This window comes from Habropoda laboriosa, unplaced genomic scaffold (genome assembly GCF_001263275.1).
Source record: "Habropoda laboriosa isolate 0110345459 unplaced genomic scaffold, ASM126327v1 scaffold84, whole genome shotgun sequence".
NCBI lineage: Eukaryota > Metazoa > Arthropoda > Insecta > Hymenoptera > Apidae > Habropoda > Habropoda laboriosa.
The window spans coordinates 776,154-799,368 of record NW_017100202.1 but is presented as its reverse complement, the minus strand read 5'-3'; the positions used below and the strand labels follow the sequence as shown (position 1 = coordinate 799,368).

The following is a 23,215-nucleotide window of genomic DNA, read 5'->3' as shown; positions in this document are numbered from 1 at the left end:
AATCTATGTTAATTGAGCACTTTTTACTCTTCTCGATGGACACCTAAATATCTCAGAACCTTCTTCGCAACACCCGGTAATTAATCGCGTAAATCACGAGATAATGCGAACCTTTCCATTGCAGGGTCGAGAGTTAGCGCCAAACAAAAAGACCGCGATCACTTACGGCGGCGGTGTATCGTGCCTGATATCGGACGATGTCACAGCTGATAACGCCGGAAAATACGAAGTGTCTGTGGAAAACGAATTGGGAAAGGATCGACGATGCTTCAGCGTCGCTGTCGAAGGTACGTGTCGATTAAAACGAAAAACAGCAACGGGCCGTTTAGCCAGACGCTGGTAACGATGAAATAAGCGATTCTCTAGAAACGATATTGATATTACGTAAGTGATTCAACTAGAAATGGAACACTCGTTCAAACAATCTGCATAGACACAGCCAACACGAACACCGCGGAACGATTAATGTTTACATAGCTTTGAAACGAGCGGTCTTACATCACTCGTTTAAACTACCGATATCACGTACTACAATGAACGCTCGGTGTAAAACACGCCTCTAAATTTCTACCAAAGATAGTATTCTACGTCAGAAATTTGAACGACTCGAATGGACGACGATCTATACCTTGGAGAATTAAAAAAAAAATAATGAAACGTCGTTAACGCTAGGTTTACGGGACGCGCCATTTTGACGCATTTCGAACTTCGCAGGGAAAATTACGGAAACCGTTTACATTTCTCTCCTACCACTTATTATAAATTTGATGTAAATATATAATATCACATAGTTTAATTTCTAAGTAAAGAGTGTTGTTTCTAAATAAAATAGGTTGTTTTTTAAAGAAAATCTGCGGCCAAATTGACGCGTGTCCGTAGAGATAGGTATCTAAGAAATGTCCGTAAGCCTACTGTTAAAGAACCATTTAAATCTCGTAAAGTGAAACGAGATAAAGCGTACGAAATGTTTGCTCCGCGAGTCTACAAGCTCTACCAATTGTTTTCGTCAACTCTGACTGTCGAATCACAGCAGAAGATCGTAAATTGCACGGAAGTGTCGAGCCACGTCAGTGCAAACGCGTCGCTCATGTAGGAAAACTACCGAAGATCCCTGAAAGTAAAAGTGCAATTCCAGTGAATTTGTCACCGGAATTAAATCGACTGTTTAAGCTGATTCGCGTTGTCAGTTGCATCTCTCTCTCGGTGCCTGCAAACGCAATTTAGAACGAAACACACATTGTTCCACGTGCGTTAGCGCGTGTCACACGGTCCAGTTCCTCTTCTTATGTACAAGGCAGACGACAGTCTCACGTGACGTATCGCGTAATAATTCCTCCTTCCCTCGTTTCTTCTTCCACCCCCACCATACACTTCGTCTGCGCTTCCTCTTTTCTCGGGATCGCAATAGAACGTACCAGTGCTGAAGAAGTGCGTGCGCCGTGGAAGCCCGTTGCTAGTCGATATTTCCTTAGAATGATTCGACGCGCCGAAACGTTCAACAAATTCTCACTTTGCACTTTCTTCGTCTAATTAATTATCCGTCGTAGGCTCGGTCGAAGTTCGTCGCAGTTTCTCCGAGTGATTTGTGATAGAGCGGGAGGAATTTAATTTAGGAAAGAAAAAGAAACGGAACGAAATGGGTAATGAGTAACAGTTTCGTTTTGTTCGTTTGATTCGTGTGGAGGATAAATTCGTTGGAAAGTTGTATGAAATTGTCGATGCAAACGATCACCGTTGTACACGTTGTAACGACGAGGCATCGAAGAACGGAAGGTTTTCGTAAAAATTCACCATCGTTCATGTGAGAACGTTGAATAATTCATCTGCACGCTTCGCGCGCGTTTTACGTGTGTTTTACGCCGATCGGTGAGTTAGTTCGAAAGGTTCGGTCCGGATCGATCAACGGTGAAATCTGGTTGACGGGGAAAAGGTGTAGTTGGTGATGTTCTTGTTTATAATTTCAAACGGCCCGTTGAACGTGGACGCCTTCCGAGGCGGTTCCTCGTCGATCCAGATCGCGTTTAGAAAAAAACTAGCCGCTTGAAAAATAAACACGACACTAAGCCGACATGTGTTGTAGCTGGCTGCTTGTAACAGAGAGTAACAGATTCTTGAGAAATTCTTGAGAAATCTGAGCGTCGTTAACTGCTTGTAGAACACTTTGCGTCTCGATCGTCATCGACGATCTACAAATTTCGATCCGATAAAGTTCAACTTAACTCGAGAAACTTTCTACCGTTGAAATCTACTGAATGAAAAAAAAAAAACGAAAAACGAAGCGAAAAATTCACACGGCCGAGGAAATTGTGCGATCGAGGAAGAGCGATACGAAACTTTCGGCTAGTGATTCACCTACGTGATTCACACCGTTGTTACTTTACTTCAGATGCCAATTAGAAACGCGACGATTCAGTTAACTGTTCTTTTACAGGTCCACCCGACCCACCAGCAGGCATTCCCAGCGTGTGCTGTTCAACAGGGACAGCGAGCATCAATTGGCGATCATCTCCTTACGATGGCGGTTGCACGGTTACCGGTTACACCGTGGAAATGAACCGTGCAGGTGAAAACAGCTGGATGACGATCGCAGAATCCTGTCTCTCGCTGAGTCTCACGCTACCAGCTGCTGGCACATACACCGTGATACCTGGTGAAAGATATCGTTTCCGTGTTAGATCTGAAAACATCCACGGGGTCAGTGAACCCGGGGACGAATCTGAATTCGTACGGATCCCGAAGGAAGGAGAAACGTTCTTGCACGACGACGAGAAAGGTAAATATATTAATATACAGGGTGTCCGAATTTTTTCCGGACTAAACTTTGTCAGTGTGTTCTATGGGTGTAGATAAGAAGAAAATGTTATATAAACATATACTGTTTGAAGCTTTATTAAGAAGTTATAGCTGTAAGTGTATTACCATTCCCTTCGTACTTCGTATATTTGTTATAACTTTTTAAGGAAGCTTCAAATGATCTAAGTTTATATAACACTTTTTTCTTATCTACACCTATAGAATATACTGACAAAGTTTTGTAAAAAGAGTCGGAAAAAACTTGGACACCCTGTATATGTGTATACGAGGTTCGATCAAAAAATACCCGGATTGTGTGTGTTTCGTTCAATATCGAGTAAACGAAGAGAAAAGCTAATGACAGAATATGACGTGGCTGCCATTGGCGATTTAAACGACCGATCAAGCCTCGTACGTGTGGAAAAGTGGTGAAAATGGGAATGAAGGGGGAAATTTGTTCAAAGAATTCGAGCCGCCGTTCGAAGCTCGAATCGTGGAAATGGAGGATGGACAATTGTTCAACGATAAATACGAAGTGCTGGAAGAATTGGGAAAAGGTCGTTACGGAACTGTGCGGAGGGTGATCGAGAAGTGTTCGGACACCAGTTTCGCCGCGAAATTCGTGAGAACCATCAAAACGAAGGATCGTGAGCAGGTTCGAGAGGAAATTAGAATTATGAACGTGCTGCGGCATCCGAAGCTTCTGCTTCTGGCCGCTGCTTACGAGAGTCCTCGAGAGATTGTGATGGTCACCGAATAGTAAGCATTCGACACGTTCGATCGTTCGAATAATTAAGAAATAAATTTGAAAATTTTTTAATCGTTTATTTACAGCATTTCTGGCGGTGAACTTTTCGAAAGAGTCGTCGCTGACGATTTCACTCTCACCGAAAGGGACAGTATACTATTCATGAGGCAAATTTGCGAAGGTGTGGAGTATATGCATAAAAATAAAGTGGTACATTTAGACTTGAAGGTGAATTTTATTTAGAAATCTAGAACTAACGTTTGTTACTTCGTCACGTTTTTTCTAATTAATCTGTCGTTGACACTTGCAGCCAGAGAATATAATGTGTAGAACACGAACCTCTCATCAAATCAAGCTCATCGATTTCGGTCTAGCTCAAACACTCAAACCAGACACACCGATCAGAGTCCTCTTTGGTACACCAGAATTTATTCCACCGGAAATTATAAGCTACGAGCCGATCGGCACCGAATCTGATATGTGGAGTGTCGGTGTAATCTGCTATGTTCTGTAAGTGCTTTCATCGACCCATTGCAAAATTTTTAATCATTAGCAAATTGATCGATCAAGTGACTAAAAGTTCTGAGCTGTTTCGTGTTAATTGAAATATCTATAACTTCCTTATTTTTACGAATTCGGGGAAATCCTTCTGCAGGCTTCATTTAGAAACCCTCTACTTTCAGAAAATCCCCCAAAAAAAAAAAAATCATTTTTTTAAAAGGTCAAAATTAGAATACCCCTTTAAATTTCATAGGATTCTTGTTGAATAACTGTTAGCGAATCTAATAAATGAAATTTCATATCGCAGCCATTAAACTTGATAATTATACTAAATAATGAGAAAAATCAAAAAATTTCAGGATCGAAGATTTTTAATATCAACTTTAACTTTTACGTGTTTATTCGTACAATTTTGTTGCTTTGAATAATTTTTCCACAGTGATGGATAATACTGTTCCTTTTTCATAAGACACACGATGCATAATCAGCCACATTCGATAAGTAGCGTAAGACGCCCACGGTGCATCGTTCATTAAATATACTTGACCTTAGTCTCTAAAAATATATCAAACGATAAACCTGATTGTTAATGTTCAGACTGACCGGTTTGTCACCGTTCATGGGTGATAATGACGCTGAAACGTTCGCCAACATCATTCGAGCCGACTATGACCTGGAAGATGAGGCGTTCGACGCGATTTCGAACGATGCTAAGGACTTTATCACCGGTCTGCTTATCAAACGAAAGGAGTACGTGTTTGATAAATAATTTCAGCTATTTTTCACGCTATTCGTATGAGAATCGTACGTCTAATTGTCACGTGAATGGATCTGTAGATTGCGAATGTCGGCGAGACAGTGTTTAGAGCATTCTTGGATGGCGCAACACGCGGAAGCAATGAGCAGGATAGCCTTGCCGACAGAAAAATTGAAGAAATTCATCGTACGAAGAAAGTGGCAGGTAAGAGTCCCTGTAGTAGTCGGTTTTACGTGTTTCTTCTTCACTTGTATGATTGTTGCGTTTCGTTTGACCCTCTTTGACGCTCGTCTATGTACTTGAAATACTACGTAAGGTAAGTACTTCGATATTGAAGCAGAAAAAATTTGTTGTAGAAACATCTCTCTCGAGAAGATAATAGAAAGCAACTTAATCTGTTAACCGATAATATTTCTCAGTAAAAAATTGAATCTCTCGAGTATGTAGTTAAAGATGAATGAAAAATTGAAACGATTGTTTCGTTCCCTCTTGTGATGATACAATGATACAAACTCGCAGTAATTCTGTAGATAAAAATTTTTGTTCGAAACTTAAATTTAACTAAAAATTAACTCTTGGACCACTTCTTTACTGAAAAAGTGAAAATTTGCACATTCATGATTTCAACACAAGCGAGATGGTACATTTTAAATTTAAAAAACAGTTGAAATTTTCTATCATTTATACTATAAATTTTGCAAAATTTGAAAAATTGATTAGAAATTATTATCGCATGATTTTCAAGCCCGCTTCAAATTCCATAATAACTATCGATCACTCGAGTACCGATCCAACTCGTATCTCTCAGTTAACAGATTAAAGCGCCGACGAAAGATCATCTCCATAGGAACTATAATCTCCCAATTTGCATATTAATCTCAGCATGCGTTTGATCGTGTCGCGTGCGCGTGTGTGCACTTTCGTTTTTGTTGCGATAGAAAACAGGGAACGCCATTCGTGCACTTGGAAGGATGGCAATTCTTTCGGCGAACAGCAGACGAAGTCCAACGGCGACCGCGGAATCTTCGCCGACCTCGGAACCCTCGAATCCAATCGTATCACCGCGAACGATCGACTCCGAGTCCTCGCTCGACGAGCATAAACCTTCCGACGTTGGGAACGCGATACAGAAGAACGAGAGAAGTCCAACGGAGGTGGACGCACGAGGTAGAAACGTGTATTCCTTCTGTTACAAAACGGAGATGAAGATCTTGCCGGAGGAAACGTTAGACTCGGCTCTAGAAGAGGAAATGCTCGCGCCATCGGAGCTTGACGAGTCGTTGTTGAAAAATGAAGAGACGACGGATCACGCTGGATCGTGTTCTCGGGGAAATGAATCCGTATGGACCCGAGAAACTGACACCAGTGAGAAGACCGAGGTCCAGGCTGAACTTCACTCAGAAAGGCTGTTTCCTATGGAGAGGATCGAAGAGGAGACGGAGATCGTCACGGAATGTCAGATCGAACAGCGCATTCTGATAACGGAGGAGATCTTGACGAGCATCGAGGAGAAGAATCTGATCAATTTCGAGAGTGATTTGAAATTTTCTCGAAATCTTGCTCAAGATGAGAACGCTGAAACGTCGACTATCGACGAAGAGACTCTTTCTTCGGAAACGATATCTAAGGAAGATCCAACGTGGCCGATCGATGAGAAAGAAGTGAAAGAGGAAATGATGACTGAAATTGAGAAGGAGCTGAAAGAGAGAACTGATCAAGAATCGAGTGTGAACTCGCAGAAATCGCGCCGAGTCTTCAGAGGAGATTCTCGGGATTCTGGAATCGGAGACTGCATCTCGAATCTGTCCAGCTCTTCGCAGCAAGTCAACGAATTGGGGATTTCGTCGATCAAAGAGGAAGACACGGACAACGAGAATAATAACGGTAATGTTAAAAGTGTGTTGCAAAAGGTGGAACAATTTGAGAGTCGTAGAACATCGATGGAAGAAGTGGGTGAAATAACGACGGGGAACGGGGAGGATCCAAAGAGGAATACCAAAGAAAATGTCGAGGTAGCTACGCTGAGTGGTGTGACTAAAGCTTCGCGTGAAATTAATCGACAGCATGAAGGTGTGTGCAATGTGCAATTAAAAGAAAAGAAAAGAAAAAGAAATTTTTATTTTTAAATAGTAATTACACTTATGAAAAATATTTTGGCGGATTACATGTATTGTTTTTGATGTTCGTAGTGCCCAACGATATTGAGGACCCAAGGGTATTAATCGGACGCATTCGAAGCAAGTTCGTACCGACCGGAAATGTGAGTCGTACTGCAAAGCTGTTCGAAAAGGAGGCAGCAGCGTCGAAATCATCTACAAACGTCCAACAAGTATCTCAACGCGAATATCCTGCAGTGACTGTGGCAGCAGGGAAACCTCACAACGAGAGGATACAGAAGGCTTTCGCTTTTTGGAACAAATAGACCTTGCATGGAGTGCGAAAAAAAAAATGAGTCATCACCGACAATACTTGGAAATTAATCGGTATTTCTCGCGAATATTCAAGGACATATAATAATCGTTCGACTGAAACTCAACACGCGGTATTGTACGCGGTGAAAGTGTTGTCTTTGTGTTCTTTTTTTTTTCTTTTTTTTTAAACTTGAAGGACAGTAATACGTAGTACATACTTTTTTAAACATCGAAACAAACGCACACGTGTTACCCGGTAGATGTATAACTGAACAAAGTGTCACACGGATTCATTAATAACGACGAGAAAAGAAACAAAAAAAGAGTAAAAAATAGAAAATTCATCGACGCGATAGCGAGGTTATGAACTTTTAACTTAAACAGTTTTAATCGTTAAAGAAAAAAAAAAAAGGGTATTTATTTAATAACATTTCTTATCGGTCCCCACGTAGTCTGAGGCGAATATTTACGATAACGTAGTTATTATTACATTTTATCTCATTGCCATTGTTAATCCGTTTCTTTTTTTTATCTTCTGATTTGAAATTACAGTACGAAATTTTATGACGCAATTGGTGGCGATCGAAACTCGACTTTTAACGTTAACGTTTTTTTTCTGTGTAGATACGTTCGATGATTTCGAGAGTTTCGTATAATAAGATATTCGTAAATATACGGCAAACGCTGAAAAAATAAAACGTTTGCTTGGTCGATGCGTGTAAATAGCTGTCAGTGATATTTTACAATCGTAGACACATAATATTGTATTTATTATTTCCTTTGCACCTTTTAGTTTTCTTGTGAACATGAGGAAGCGATTATATGTATTACTATAATAAGTAACATATGAATAAAAAAGAATAAAAGCAAAAATATTTACACTCCTCTATGTTATTCCTGTGTTGGTTTTTATCCAGTACATGTTGTCCAATACTGATTATTTGGTACTGAAACTATGCAGTGAAATAAAAAAAGGTTATTTAGAATGTTTTAATATAGGACAATGGACGAATATATATGAACAAATACAAACATTTTTAGTCACTGTGTTTTATATTTTTATTCGTTTTGACTTTAAAGTACAGAAATGTTCAAAGATTATAAAATCTAGCATTCAATATTCATACAACATATTGCTGGCCATATTAAGTATTAATTATAATTAACATTTGATAAATGGCAATATTATAAACATAATCAACAACTATATAAAACCGATCGCGATATATTTTTTAAAATTGTTAATATGCATTTAAGAAACGTGAGTAGAATTGTAAACAGTACAGATAGATACACATTGTACAAACAATAAACAACAATAAAATTACTCGTTGTATTCAAGTACAATATAGTAGAAGAGATTCCGGAGGCACGTTGTTTCTTCAAATATGATCGTATAAAAAATATAATTCAGTCATTTTGAAAGAGGCACTGTCTTGAACATTTGTAGCGTTTTAATAAGTGCGATCTAATTGAATCCATTACGTTTCGTTAGGAATGAAATGCATCTTCCGATAATTTGATGATTTAAAAAGTAGAATATCGTATCAAAAGTTAACGTTTCATTTTGTCCAGTATAGGGACGACCATGTCGAAAGATGGACGTTTTCCTGGATCTTCGTTCATACAAATTCTAATAAGCTTAGCAAGATGCGGTGAAATTCCCGGTGGTATACTAACACGTAAATCTTCCAATGCGATCTATAAAAGATACAAAAGAAAATACAATTAGTAAATTAAGAAATTGGGTTAAATTAATGATATCAAAATTTTAAACGAACTTTCATGCCACACTCCATTGGTGAAAGATCTGCAAATGGAACTTCTCTGGTTGCAAGTTCCCACAGCAAAACAGCGAAGCTCCACATATCACTGGCCTCGAGATTAATATCAGCTGGACGTTTATTCAAAGCTTCTGGAGACATCCACGCTGGTTCGTAAATGCGACCTACTTCTTGGAACGAAAATTTCGAATCCGCCATGTTTACACGAGCAGTCAAATCTTCGTCAATCTACAAACATAAAACTTACTCGTCACTAAAACTCGCAAGCAGCATAATAGTAATATGTACCAATGATAAAACAAGTATTACCATAATATGTTTACTATTGAGATGAAATCTACATCTGTTTTGTCTTTCGAGACCGTGAAGAAATGCCATAGCTCTGGCAACATCAAGAGCAAGTATAAGTGCACGTGCAGTATCAACAACAACGCCTGTTCCTCCATGTAAAAGCCTATGTAAACTACCACGCGCCATATATTGTGATACAGTCGCCAATTGCGGTGGTTGATTGACACAACCAAGAACGGGCAGCACATTAGGATGTGAAAAAATTCTTAATTTTGGAAATTCTTCATTAAAATCTCTTGATATTCGGGCCGTACATTCGCGTATATTCAAAATTTTTGCGACGATGTCATTATTTTGCCAATATCCTCGCCAAGTTTCACCACTCGGTGTACTAGCTAAATGAATGCGTAAAGATAAATCTGTCATGTTTATTCCTTTATGCCTTGACAATGTTGCATCACCTGCATGAAACAAATAGTATTAGTCATTTTTGTATTGATTAGTATTCATCAGCCTATGTAACATATTCTAACTTACGGCTTCTAGTTTTTAGACCTAGCCAACTTTGGTCCTTAAATTGAATTTTCTTTAAATCTTGTCCATTTTCTACTGCCAAGTCTACAAAATAGAAATTCATAATTGCAAATATATAGATCATTGACACAAGTATGAATAAAAAGTTTTTATCAACTATCAAATACCGTGTAATCTCTTAGCCAGAAGACCTCTTGCTTTATCTAAAGGAGTGTCACCATCTTTGTTTGCAATAGATACAAGAGCACCAGCAGCTACTAACTCTTCAGCAACTGCTTGATGTCCCCAAAAACATGCATAGTGCAGGGCAGTGTTACCATGCTCATTTGTGACATTAACATCAGCACGATTCCTAAGTAACTACAAATGTAAATTCCTTGTTAAATTCGTTATATCCTTTCAGAGCAAAGCATGATAGTAGTTTTACATGTTTTTTACTTTTTATATCTTTCATTGTGTACATATTTTTTTCTTTTATACTTCTTTTCAAACATACAATTACTTATATTTGGTTACCAATTGGACTATTTCCTTATGTCCATGTGCAGAAGCAAGATGAAGAGGAGTATCATCTCCTCTGTTAGTAGCATTAATGCGGGCTCCTCTGGTAACTAGCAACTCTGCCAATTTTAAATGTCCCTCTTTGCAGCACCAGTGAAGAGGACTGAATCCATGATCATCACTATACATAGAATATGAAATCATAAGTGAAAATGAACTGATACTACAATTTAATATAATGAACAAAATACAATTAATATAACAGAAAGTAGGTGTTACCAAAAATGAAAAAATATGAAACATCTCTAAAATATGTATTATTCATAGTCAATAATTTTAATATTAATACAAAATTTAAAATAGGTAAAAAGAGATGTCTAAAAAATCTCTTAAAAGGAAAGAAGAATAATGAAAACAAATTGTTCCAAATACTCAGAAGTAATATCGAATGGTACTTTTTGAAAAAGGAATTTTCTTGTATTTACCCTTGGTTCATGTCATGTTCAGTGTCATCCAGCCAAACACGCACTTGCATAGCATTTCCTTCACGACACCATTGAAAAATATCTTCCATTTTTTTCACTTATAAAATAAAATAAAAGAATTGTATAAATATTATGACGGGGGAGTGGCAGTGCTTCGTGCTCCAAAACACCGTAGTCGTCATGTACTAAATATAACCATATTTCCGCGCAAGCGACACTGGTACAAAAACTACATCACTTCGGTATACTTCACAGATACAGATTGACAGTGAGATTTTTATAGCAGTTCTACATTAATGAGACATTGAAATATTAAAAAATACGTTTATTTGCAATAACGTACAATATTTAATATAGCAGTTTGATTGTATTTCCACGAGTATAATTGTACGTGTGACCATATATGACGCGTGGAATCGCGTACTACCTCAACCAGGAGGCGGTTACTTCATACTCCCCACGTACTTCCACAGTATCTATAAACACAGACAAGATATAGAATAGATCTATCACCCAATATATTTTTGTGTCCCCGTCAAGAGGGCTCTAGAGCCCCATTACCATTTTCGTGTTACTTTCAACGTTACCGATTCAGCATAGAATAAGATTGCAACATTAACAGTGGTTGGAATTAGAACTAAATATGAAATTTCAAATAAAGTATAGGACAGGAGTATATTATAAAAGTATATACTATATTTCTAAATATGTAATATGTAAATAAAAAAGTATATTAGGTAGTTCGGAAAGTTCTATCGTTTCTATCGTAATTCGAAAAAAGAACCGCCGTCCGAATAGTTCCGAACGTTGCCGAACGTTGCCGACCACCGTTCTTAAACGCAGCAAGAATCATGTGTAAAAGGAACGTTTATGTTTAAAATAATTGTGTTTCTGTAAGTTGAAAGTGAATACAAGTGGTACCGAAAAGTGTATGTCGTTAATTTATTTTGCAATTCGGTGTTTTATATCGATTGAATTGTCGAGTTCTTAGCAGCAAAGATTGACATATTACAAAACGTCTGTACGTCTGAAATATTAAACGTTTGAAATACTGAACGTCTCTTCGAAATTTGTACTGTCAAAAACTTTAAACAAAGTGTTTCGTGTGACAATAGAGACCTTTTAAAGGCTAAAAATGATTACTGCGCAATTAAGATAGCTGCTCTCGAGAGTACTCTCAAAGAGTTTCTTGCCATAACAGCAAAGATTGACGTATTACAAGATGTCTGAACGTCTGAAATACCGAACGTCTGGAATTCTGAACGTCTCTTCGAAATTTGTACTGCCATACACTTTGAACAAGGTGTTTCATGTGACAATAGACTTTTTAAAGGCTAAAAGTGATTACTGCGCAATTAAGATAGTTGCTCTCGAGAGTACTCTCAAATGTATGTCCAGTTCTCTGCTAGCACTCTCAGTACCCTATATACTGATAAATTTGACTCTCGAGAGCAACTCACGATAGTTTTACTCTCAAATAAATATGTACCCTAACGTTGATCAAATCAGTATCTTGACGATTAATTTATTTCGAAATCCTCTGGACTTCGAAGTTTTGCCGCCAAAAAAGGGAGAAGCATCATACCGGTGAATGCGACATAGAAATTATGACGTATTCGTTTATTATCAAGAAAAGTGAAATAGAGAATATTATAATATTATAAAATACAGAATATTATATATTTGAAAATTTTCGAATAAGTGAACTGGTAGTGTTACCCCCACTCCTATATCCAGTATCCTAGCAACGCCACCTGTGGATTCCTCAGTTGCTCAGTTGTCTCCAGACGTCGTACATGGTAGACGTGGTTGCTGTGTGCGTGATAAGAAGGTATTATAAATTTAATTTATCAATCTCTAAATGTTTCTAATCGTTTCTTTTAACTAATACTTGTTTAATTTTCCTTAAATTAAACGTTTATTTATTCTGTTACAGGTTTTTGGCTGTGCTAAAGGTTCGAAAAGGAGAATAACAGTCGTATTCAAAATCGACTGAAAAGGCGGGGAATTGATAGAAGCAATTCGTTCCAGTAATTATGTAAGTGGCCTCATAATTTTTTAATTTATTGCTGCTGAACAGATGGGACGTGAATTGTTATATAAAATCGAAGAATATTTCAATCGTATCGCGTGTAGCTTCGACATGAAGAACATACGATATCGCGAAACTTGTGTTTATAAAAACTAGTAAACACCAGCGACCCAAGCAGTCGGCCGAGCACGGCTGTCTCGAGGCATAGTTTTTCTATGTTAAATTCTCAGAATTCTTATTTCCGTTGAAATTTCCGAAACATAAACACAAAGGTGGCTCTGGGTTAGTATCAGTTGTAGAGGTCAATATCACGGGGGGGAATTCAGTCATTCAGTTACCGGGCTTCGAGTCGACAAGACGTGTTATTCACATTCGCGTATTCTATCATTTCTGGTAATTATCCTACGATTACTGCACTCTCTTATTACTTTTGCTTAATAAATTAATACACAGTCATATCATAAACCTCCACAATAGAGTTCGAATTAAAGTAATTATTTAATTGTGACGCAATTTCGTTTCTGTTGAATACACATGTTATAAATTAATATTTCTCTTCTGTTAAGATATCTGGTCGATAAAGAGAGCAGAGAAAGAGGAACAGAGTAGTCTCAGGGCAACGTTTATGGGTTTGATGGATAATTGGTAATATTTAATTTATTATTACAAAGCCGATCGTATGTATACATATCTTTTTTTTTTTTTTATATCATTGATTTTATGTGGGTATGTATCACTGTATGGTAATACATGGTACACATTTATTGCATAATTAAAGGAGGGTATAACTAAGTATACTTATATAAACGTTATAATTAATTGAGCAATATACTAAGATGCAAGAAGAACAGATTAAGCTTCTTTCTTTCGGACGTAATTTATTTTTATATAATTGAGAAAAGAATTCGTGGCTTGATCATTTCAAACTTTGCTTTGTAATATGGGATTTTTAATTATATAAAGTCGTTTGATTTTATTGAAATAATTCGCACCTTTTGCTGCATTTCGGTCGCGATATTTTCTAACTTCAAGAGTCATTAATATTACTTTTCCAGACTTTTTACTATCCCTATATCGAGTTCAATCACCGACACGTACAATTTTCGTCGCAAGTTTAAATATTCTCTAAAATCATTTACGTAGAATCGAATACTTACCTGTTGCTTATGGTACGGTTTAGCCATGGAATTTTACTTTGTGCAAACATTTTCGAATATTTGTAAACCGCGATATATTACGCGATTCTTAACATAGTAATAATTGTTAACTCTAGTAACAAACATTTTTATTTTTTTTACTTTTCATAAATTAATTTCATTGTGTCGCACTATTCAGTACTGCGACGTAAAATAATCTTGATAATTATTAATATTTGTGTTAATGTAAAATGTGTAGTCACGTAAGTTTTTCCATTTCTCCAACAATACAGTATTTTCTTGACGAACACTCGGTACGAAAAAAAAAGTAAACACGCCCCCCTCAACCCTGCTAACGAACAGTTTTTATTTCCAGAGATGTTGACCGCGCGCAATGCGGTCGGTAGAGTCAGTGTTTTTTGCGTACAAGGTTTTTTTCTTGTTTTTTTTTTTTTCAGAGCAACACAGCTCTTAAAGTAGACATATGTACTAAATTCACAATAAATTACGCGAAGGTAGAGTCAGTGATTTTGTTCGCCGGATATAATATACACGGTCGCGTTATTAACTTTTTATTAATTTTTTTATTCTTGCTGAAATTCGTTACCGGTATTAGAGTCAGTGCATCACTCGAAGAAATCATTGGGCGGAGCTCTCAGAGTTGAACATGTAAGTATCTATCAAAATAAAAGTTTAACAGTTTGAATCTTTTTCATTTAAAGAGTTGTTAATTGTTAAATTCTTGAAATGTCTATATGTATCTCTGTTTGAGTGAAAATTACGAGAATTTCAAAGTTCGCTGTAGTAAATAATACTGAAAATTTTGAAACAATCATCTCGTTTTCAAGAACAAATAATAATATTCCGTTCTTCTACAAAGTGTTGCAGCTTGCATCTACTGTGGTCCCTATGGTGCCTTCCTGATGATTTCCACGACAACTTCTGGTGTGCAGTGGCATCCTAGATGACTTCCTCTTAGCAGTGGCGGCCTAGATGACTTCCTCTGGGGGTGGCAGTTTGCTGTGGCAGCCTAGACGACAGCTGTAACTCAACGAACTGTGAGTCGCATGCGTTAAAGTTCCTCTGGTCACTCAATCATGTCGTAGGACGATTGGTCCGAATCGACACGGGTGACTAGTTGTAATTACGTAGTATCTTTTGACGAGCACAGTGACCGCGGGTGTGAGTATAATAACTCACTCTCGTGAGTAGTAACATTTTGTGTGATTTATTTCTTAGATCAGGTTAGGTTTTCTTGCACCGCGTCGTTTTTTTTCTATTCTGGTTAATGTTGATAATACGATATTAATTATAGTGAAACTAGTGAATTTAATTAGAAATAAACTGACTTGGATACTGGTCAAGTAAGAATATTTTCAATTTAGATATTTGTGGAATATCCACGTGAATAATTGAAAAGTCGTAGAATTTTCGTATTAAATTTAGTATGGAAGTCGAATGTCCTTCGACTTCGTCTGTTTGAAAACAGTTACCATACAGTGGTAACGATGTTGTATAGGTTTTTGTTAACATTACCAGAATAGAGACTTGTTCTATTTATTTTATCGATTAAATGCGTATTGCAAGAGTTGAATGAATAATAATATTCGTTAATAATATTCATAGAACGAATAATAATAATAATATCAAATGATTCATTTGGTTGCTTTGTATATTCAGTATAATTTTCAATCTAACTCGGGATATAAGAGTACAATTTCAAAGTAGAGTTATTCACGAGAGAAAGAAATACTATATTAAATTGAAAGATTAGTGCAAGAAGACACTTCGCGAATGTAACGGACCAGATTTCGAAGTCAAAGTATAACAGCCTTGAACTCTAATTTTCGCAAAATTTACTTTGACGACGGGATCGTCCCAGGATGATTTAATAACGTGTTTAATTTTCAGAGCCTATCATCAAGAAGAAATAAAAATTTTACCTTCCCTGTGTGATACCTTTTATTACCATTAGTATTAATTATTAGACCGTTATACAAAGTACATGAAAAATCAGATAATAACATATTTTTAGTCGAGGATTTTCAGGTTTAACCCTCCGTATTCGTTGTCAATAACCCATTCACGTGCCCAGGTGCTTCTTGATTGGGTGAAGGGCAATGGGTACGATGACACTAGTTTTAATAATGAATTATAGATTCATTTTTCTCTCGTTACCAATTTCCGTTTTTCACAGTAACATGTGAAAGTTACAAAAGAGAAATAAACGAAACGGAAAAAGGAAATACATTTAAAATCATCGCGTGTCAATTTTTCTCTCGTATGATCGCAATGATCGCTATCCTTCGTCAGCCGATTTCAGGAAAAATGGTACGTACATTAGAGTGTGAATGATTGACTAACTCTTGGGCGTCGGAGGCGTCCCGGGACGTCTCTCTAGTGTAGGATATTGCGCCCAAGTGTCTGTATGAGAACCGTGGAGCGTCTGTTTTTGTATGTGTGACTTGCATTTTTTAAATATAGGTTCAGGGAGGATAGGTAGTATACCTTCTGGTGTGTGTATGATAAATATAAGTAGGTAGGGCCGGGCAGGTTGACACAGTCTCCGATCGGGCAGGCCCTCTTTTTTTTCCGTTGTGTTCAACCTGTTTCAGGAAAATCTGATTTGAAAAATCGAAGGTGAATCCGGCGCGAGTGGAGCATGCCACTTGCCACTGGATGCACTTGTCGAATTTTTCGAATTTCCCGCGTTCGCGGTCGGATGTTGAGGCCCTTCGAAACGAAACGCAAAGATAGTTTGCTCGAGGTTCGGCGTAGATGCACTTGCAACGATTCATTCGTTGCTCGTGTTCATCTGCGTGTTCCAAGTTTTCCGGCTTCCGCGATTATATCTTTTTATTTCACCTTTATATGTTATGGTTTATTTTACGATACAGGGAATCTCGAGCCTTAGACTTAAGTTTCAGAAATGTAGAAAGGCTATATGAGCCGAAGAGGCCCGGCAAAATGCCAATGAAGAGGGCTGCTACGAATGGCTCTGCATCTTTTGGATGGATCCAAAGGATGGAGAGTCATTCTCGTTGCTACTTTGTCACTGTGCTCGCTTGCATGTAGTATTTTGTAGGATGTATTTCAGCTGGAACTGGACATCGCCCACCCTACCTCCCCTGTCGCGATTTTAATTAGCGTTGCGACTGATTGATCACGGTTTGCGTTAGCGTTGCGAGAAATTTACACGCGATTTGAATTAGAGTTGCGAATCATGTGAGATCGCGTTTTGAATTAGAGTTGCGAATTGATCGAGATCGCGTTGTAAATTAGAGTTGCGAAGAAATGCTGCTCGCGATTGCTCTTGTGTATGAAATTTTTATTCTTGGAATCTTTATTCAATTGCAAATGTTTGCATTTAAAGTAATGTTACATTTTTTTCCTTTTTTTCAGAGTAAATTCATTTCATTTATTCAGAGTAAAAATAGTTTGAAGGAGCCTTTACTCCAGATGTAATTTTAACGATAGCGTTGCGTATAAACGAATAAACGCGTTTTGTCTTTGAATAGTGTTGCGACGGAATGCCCAAATTTTTCAGGAGTCGCTGAAGGATCTGCGCCAAAGGTGATCAGGGCAGTAGCCCTGACTACGACTGCCATGGATCCCCCGTTATTAGCGTTGCGTATTATAAATTACAGAGTGCATAGATGACTAGTGTTGCGTATTGCCCAAAAGCGCCCTAACGTGGCTGCTCTCGCGTTTAACGGTAACTTTTTTTATCTTCTTTTTTTTTTTCGTAAATTCAGATTGCAAATAAAATGAAGCACTCACCGCGATTGATTCTGAGACTCTTTTTATTTCGTACATTTAATAGATTAGTGTTGCGTAAAAGAATGAATTATTCCACTCACGGTTTGCTCGGGTTTAGAACGAGTGGATTATGAAATCTACCGAGTGTTTGTCATGAAATACTGTTGAATTGCTGTAACAGTTATTTACGATATTACATATGTAATATCGATGATGATGATTTATCTTTGAAGACGTAACAGTGACTTCGAGACGTTGAGAATTTCAAATTGAATCGGAATATATCAGAGGAAGAATTAATAATGAACGAAAGTGCAAGTAGAAGCTCGGTAAATTCTTAAAAAAGAAAAGAAAAAAATAAGAATTAATTGTTATTAGAGTTATTTACCTTTTCTCGGTAAGTAAGATTCATCTGTCGGTAATATTTGCAAATTTGCATACCGACTGATGCAACAGTAGAGTATAGTGAATTTTTATAAATTTTCGAAATGGCTTTGCACGAATTAAAGTACACCCGCGGTTACGTTTTTCATATTCCGTGTGCGACATAAAAAGCTTGCAAAGAAACTTTGTTACGTAGAAAGTAGTTGGCTCGTAATATTCATAGTAAAATGTTCGAATCACCGGTACGACGTCGCATACTCGTTGCTAATTGAAAAAATGATAACAATATAGATGAAATTGCGGTAAATTGTGCGATTGTTTCGGTTTTAAATTCCTAATGAAGAGTAAATTGGAACATCTCTCCACGTTTTCTTCCGTGAAAATAATAACTTGCAAACTAATTGTGCACAATTTTAATCTATTTTTCTTTCATCTTGGTATTCGGTATAGAAATTTTCAATTCAATTAACGAAGATTCTTCCTTTGTGAAATATTCTAATGACTTTCGAAATAATTTGTTATTAATGTGTACCAAGTAATTGCTAACAATGAAAAGTACCTTTTTTAATATCACTTTTATTTCAACGAATACGTAAAAGTATATGTACGATGTGTGCACAATGTCTTTTTTTTTTTTCAGCTGTTAAACCTTCATTTTTAATTATTATTGCTGAGGCTTTCGGATGTAAGCTGTGTCCTTATGGAAACAGTACTCCATTCCCCAATAATAATAATTAATATTTTATACGTATATGTGCATAATATCTTTTTTTTCAGCTGTTAAACTTTCATTTTTGCTTTTATTAATCCAACAAAAAACGAGTTTGTTACAGATTCGCTTTATCGAAAACTGAGGAAATTATTCGAAGAAAAAAAGTAAATGACGCCCATATTGTAACTTGTAAAGTCTATCTACTAATTTCGTTTGAATTTGAGTTTGTTGCAGGTGACAGAGAAGCATACGAGCAATTCATCGTACCATACTGATACTTCTCTTCTTTCTCCTTTATATCCCTTTAGATTTTTAGAATAGGCAGGGTGCAATATAGATTTCTAATTAGGGAGGTTGTTTTCCAAACGGACGTGGCATTTTAATTAGCCACGGTATGTTCAACATTAAATTGGATTCTTAATTAAGAAGGTGATTTGTAATTTAAGTTAAATCTTTAGTCAGGTAGGCAATTTTTCGACATAACTACTAAATTCGTTTGAATTTGAGTTTGTTGCAGGTGACAGAGAAGCATACGAGCAATTCATCGTACCATACTGATACTTCTCTTCTTTCTCCTTTATATCCCTTTAGATTTTTAGAATAGGCAGGGTGCAATATAGATTTCTAATTAGGGAGGTTGTTTTCCAAACGAACGTGGCATTTTAATCAACCACGGTATGTTCAACATTAAATTGGATTCTTAATTAAGAAGGTGATTTATAATTTAAGTTAAATCTTTAGTCAGGTAGGCAATTTTTCGACATTAAGTTAAATTCCTAATTAAATAGGCGATTCTTAATTTAAGTTAAATCATTAGTCAGGTAGGCGATTCTTAATTTAAGTTAAATCTTTAGACAGGTAGGCGTTTTTCTACATTAAGTTAGATTCTTAATCAGGCAGGTGGTTGTTAATTTAAGTTAAATCATTAGACAGGCAGGCGACTCTTAATTTAAGTTAGATTCTTAGACAGGCAGGCGACTCTTAATTTAAGTTAGATTCTTAGACAGGCAGGCGACTTTTAAGTTAAGTAAGAATTCTACTTAAGTAGGATAGTATTTAAGACTTTAACATTTAAGTAGGCAAGTTTTTAACGAAAATTCAGTGCTCGAGTTACATGTTGTTTAAGACGGTAGCTCTCAGTTTGTAAACATTGTAATTTTGTTCCTTTCGTTAGTTTCCTGTAAACAATTTTGAACAGAAACGCTTGATTTATTCCCGAGATAGCCGTGTGCAGTCAGTCCCTTAAGTTGACGTGTCTTTCTGTGGGACGTATTTGTTTGTATTTTCTTCTTTTGTGTTTCGAATATCTCACGAGTCAGATTCCTACTTCACATATTCTTGTGTAATGATAAAAATACAGAGTGAATTAGTATCTCGTATAGAATTAAGGTTTTCGTTGGTCCTAGTTTAAGGCAAGTGTAAGTTAACTCCTAGCTTAGGTTGTGTCTTAGTGAAGTTTATACTGTAAGTTAGGCATAATCTAAGTTAAGCTAAACTTAAAGTACTTTAAGTTTAAATTAATAGGACACTTTTAACTTTTTTTTTTTTGTATTTTTTTCTTTCTTTTCTCGCCGACTTTTTTTTTTAGTTAACATTCCTTCAGTCTCCTGCTATTGTCCGTTTTGCATAGCGATCGAAAATTCGAACGTATTGCAAATGTGCTATCAGTAGGAGGTGTTAACGTTGCATTAACGAGTAGAAAATAAATAGTAGGCGCGTAAAAGGAGGGTGGATGGGACCGTGTGGTTAGGGCGGGCCTTCATTCGCAGCAACCTCCACGTGGTGGGGCCTGGGCAATCGATATTATTTGGTATATAATTGTAATTGTATAGCAAATAATACGAGCAAATTGGCTGCCATAGTAAAAGATCGTAATTTAATCGAATACGTATCGTGAATTATAGCAAATGTAGTAGTAACAGTACTTTCCAAATAATAACGCTTGAGCTTGCTAGATTTTTTCGGGGATTTACGAGCTCATACATTACGTCGATCATTTTAACGTACAAATTACAATTTAAGAGTAGACTAAGGTTCTTATGGTGATTACGGTTATACTTGGTCCGCTTTGAATGTGTATATGGGTTAAGCTTAATTTTAGGGTTATGTGTCAAACTAAAAAAGAGGATCTGCCGATTTTACCATCTCTGATGGTTGGATAGTATATAATTCCTGAATTCACCGTTTTATATCGTAGAGGGCATAACAAAACCTCTGATTTTTTTTACACGATCGGTATTGCAGAACGTGAGACGAAAAATCCCATAAGATGGTAGGTCTATAGTATGCCTCGTTCGTGCTATAAGGAACTCTTGTGCTACCATCTGACGTTACATCACTAATTTAATTATAGCATTGTGTTTAAGTTTTTATAATAAAAGTATTAAAATTATCAATGGCATAATGAAATAAAAGTAACATCTGTATTCTTGAATTTTAGTTACCACCATAATATGATTTTATTCTTTTTACGCATTTTACGAAAAATGTGTATAATAAGGAATACTTAAATGAGCCCTCTAACGGTTTGGAAGAAACGTCTAATTGTCAGACTTTCGGCGAATGTGTTATTGTTATGTTTGTGTAGGACAGTAATTGAGTGGTGAAAATAAAAACTTCTATAATTTTTATAACTCTTTTAATTTTATATGTACATCGAAGAATTGAAAAAATTTCCTTGTTTAAAGATACGTGACTTACCTGTGGCGTATTTACGAATTTGTGTTTATATACTTTTCAGGTTAGAAAATGCCGGTGCTGTAAAAGTTATGTAGTTATTACATTTCAATGTGTTTTATCATGCAAAGACTTTAGTGTGATTAAAATTTAAATATCAAAAACTATACAAAAAATGGAACAACTGCAGACTGCATTGACAGCAATTAAGGCATTGCGCTCGAGTGTTGGTCAAGTTTTTGATTCTTTAGGGAATGGGTTAAGAGCTGACCATGGTGAGGAAAATAAAGAAAATAAATATTTACTTGAATTGCAAGAACTTTTAACAACTGTTAATGTTAATCTAAGGTGTGTCTCTTATTTTATGCCAATATGTCTACTGCAAAAGGATATCATATTAAATATATGTTTATATTTAGAGATGTTGAGCAGGCTGTAAACAGTTTAAATCCACCACCAGGACCATTTAATTTAGGAAGTACTACTTATCTCACTCAGGAAACAACACAAGAAAGACAAGCATTGTATAGTACATTAGTTAACAGTTACAAATGGACTGACAAAGTTCATGAATATAGTAATGTTGCTCAAGCATTACTTAATCAAAACTCTTTAAAAAGATCTTATAATACTACTAGTAGAGCAAAAAGAGGTAGAATCCAAACAAGTAACCACAATGTTCCTCAACAGTAAGTTATTTTAGTATTTCAGATTTTAATTTGCTGTACCAGAAATAACAAAGTCATTGATAAATGTTTCTTCTTTATAGGCAAGTTGATTCTTTGATAGCTACATTTGATAGACTTTTTAGTGATATGACAGTATCTGTATCACGGCCATTTGCATCAAATGCAGTATTACATGTTACACTAGGGCATGTTTTGAAAGGAGTAATAGCTTTCAAAGGTTTGATGATTGAATGGGTAGTAGTAAAAGGTTATGGAGAAACTATGGATTTATGGACAGAATCTAGACACAAAGTTTTTAGAAAGGTGACAGAAAATGCTCATGCTGCTATGTTACATTTTTATTCTCCAGCATTACCTGAATTAGCTGTTAGATCATTTATGGTAGGTGAATGTATAAAATACGTTAGAAATGATAATCATTATATTAATAATATAAAAATTTAACGAATTAATCTACTCTCTTTTTTTTTTATAGACATGGTTTCATAGTCTCAATAACTTATTTAGCGATCCGTGCAAACGTTGTGGTTTACATTTACATAGTGCTTTGCCTCCAACATGGAGAGATTTTCGAACTTTGGAACCTTATCATCAAGAATGTAAACCATAATTATGTCTAGTATAATTCCTCATTGTAAAAATAATGTTTTGTGTAATATACTTATATTTCTTTATAAAACGTATTTAATTCTATATTTGTTACATAATATACAAAAATGAGAAAAACAGAATAGTAGTTCTTATAAACCTCTTCATGATCAAATAATTAAAAACACACTGGTTTTACTTAGTAAATATTTTTATTTGTAGATTTTAAAAGATGTTGTGTATGATCTTTCCACTTAAATTTATCTGTTCAGCTTAAATACATTAATCATAAGTAATTAAAATATTATAGACAATTGCTACGCATATATACAATTGCAAATAAAACCATGTTGCAATATTATAGATTCGCACATTTTCGCGCTAATATAAACCTGAAACTATATTGCGCAAATTGAAAATAATTAAAATGTTTC

General features: G+C 36.2%; 3 protein-coding genes across 3 annotated transcripts in view; 2 read left to right on the top strand and 1 right to left on the bottom strand.

The window, feature by feature from the left end:
• LOC108570461 (titin-like) overlaps positions 1 to 8,021 on the top strand; it is a 74,444-nt gene extending 66,423 nt beyond the window's left edge. Inside the window, 9 exon segments of the mRNA XM_017932323.1 lie at positions 125 to 287; positions 2,432 to 2,773; positions 3,258 to 3,552; positions 3,628 to 3,769; positions 3,852 to 4,051; positions 4,640 to 4,792; positions 4,880 to 5,003; positions 5,738 to 6,869; positions 6,989 to 8,021. Coding sequence (XP_017787812.1) covers positions 125 to 287; positions 2,432 to 2,773; positions 3,258 to 3,552; positions 3,628 to 3,769; positions 3,852 to 4,051; positions 4,640 to 4,792; positions 4,880 to 5,003; positions 5,738 to 6,869; positions 6,989 to 7,221 — 2,784 coding nt within the window. The 3' untranslated portion in view covers positions 7,222 to 8,021.
• Positions 8,022 to 8,761: 740 nt separating this feature from the next.
• On the bottom strand, positions 8,762 to 10,894 carry LOC108570454 (integrin-linked protein kinase homolog pat-4). Its single transcript, XM_017932317.1, has 7 exons — positions 10,806 to 10,894; positions 10,336 to 10,501; positions 9,987 to 10,179; positions 9,823 to 9,903; positions 9,304 to 9,746; positions 8,992 to 9,222; positions 8,762 to 8,911 (listed from the first exon to the last, which is right to left on the bottom strand). Exons 1-7 carry the CDS (start codon positions 10,892 to 10,894, stop codon positions 8,765 to 8,767), a joined length of 1,350 nt encoding a protein of 449 aa, XP_017787806.1. The 3' UTR covers positions 8,762 to 8,764.
• A 10,785-nt stretch (positions 10,895 to 21,679) lies between these two features.
• On the top strand, positions 21,680 to 22,803 carry LOC108570478 (mediator of RNA polymerase II transcription subunit 27). The gene is made up of 4 exons (XM_017932344.1): positions 21,680 to 21,852; positions 21,924 to 22,193; positions 22,274 to 22,574; positions 22,669 to 22,803. Exons 1-4 carry the CDS (start codon positions 21,680 to 21,682, stop codon positions 22,801 to 22,803), a joined length of 879 nt encoding a protein of 292 aa, XP_017787833.1.
• The last annotated feature ends 412 nt before the right edge of the window (positions 22,804 to 23,215 follow it).

What these genes read in the sequence shown, in the direction of transcription:
- LOC108570454 (XM_017932317.1), bottom strand. Translation starts at nt 10,894, where the DNA reads ATGGAAGATATTTTTCAATGGTGTCGTGAAGGAAATGCTATGCAAGTG. An exon ending in TCTGGCTAAGAGATTACACG is followed by an intron (nt 9,904 to 9,986) that starts GTATTTGATAGT and finishes TCTATTTTGTAG; the next exon opens with ACTTGGCAGTAGAAAATGGA. An exon ending in AGGTCTAAAAACTAGAAGCC is followed by an intron (nt 9,747 to 9,822) that starts GTAAGTTAGAAT and finishes TGTTTCATGCAG; the next exon opens with GTGATGCAACATTGTCAAGG.
- LOC108570478 (XM_017932344.1), top strand. Translation starts at nt 21,680, where the DNA reads ATGGAACAACTGCAGACTGCATTGACAGCAATTAAGGCATTGCGCTCG. An exon ending in ACTGTTAATGTTAATCTAAG is followed by an intron (nt 21,853 to 21,923) that starts GTGTGTCTCTTA and finishes GTTTATATTTAG; the next exon opens with AGATGTTGAGCAGGCTGTAA. An exon ending in AACCACAATGTTCCTCAACA is followed by an intron (nt 22,194 to 22,273) that starts GTAAGTTATTTT and finishes TCTTCTTTATAG; the next exon opens with GCAAGTTGATTCTTTGATAG.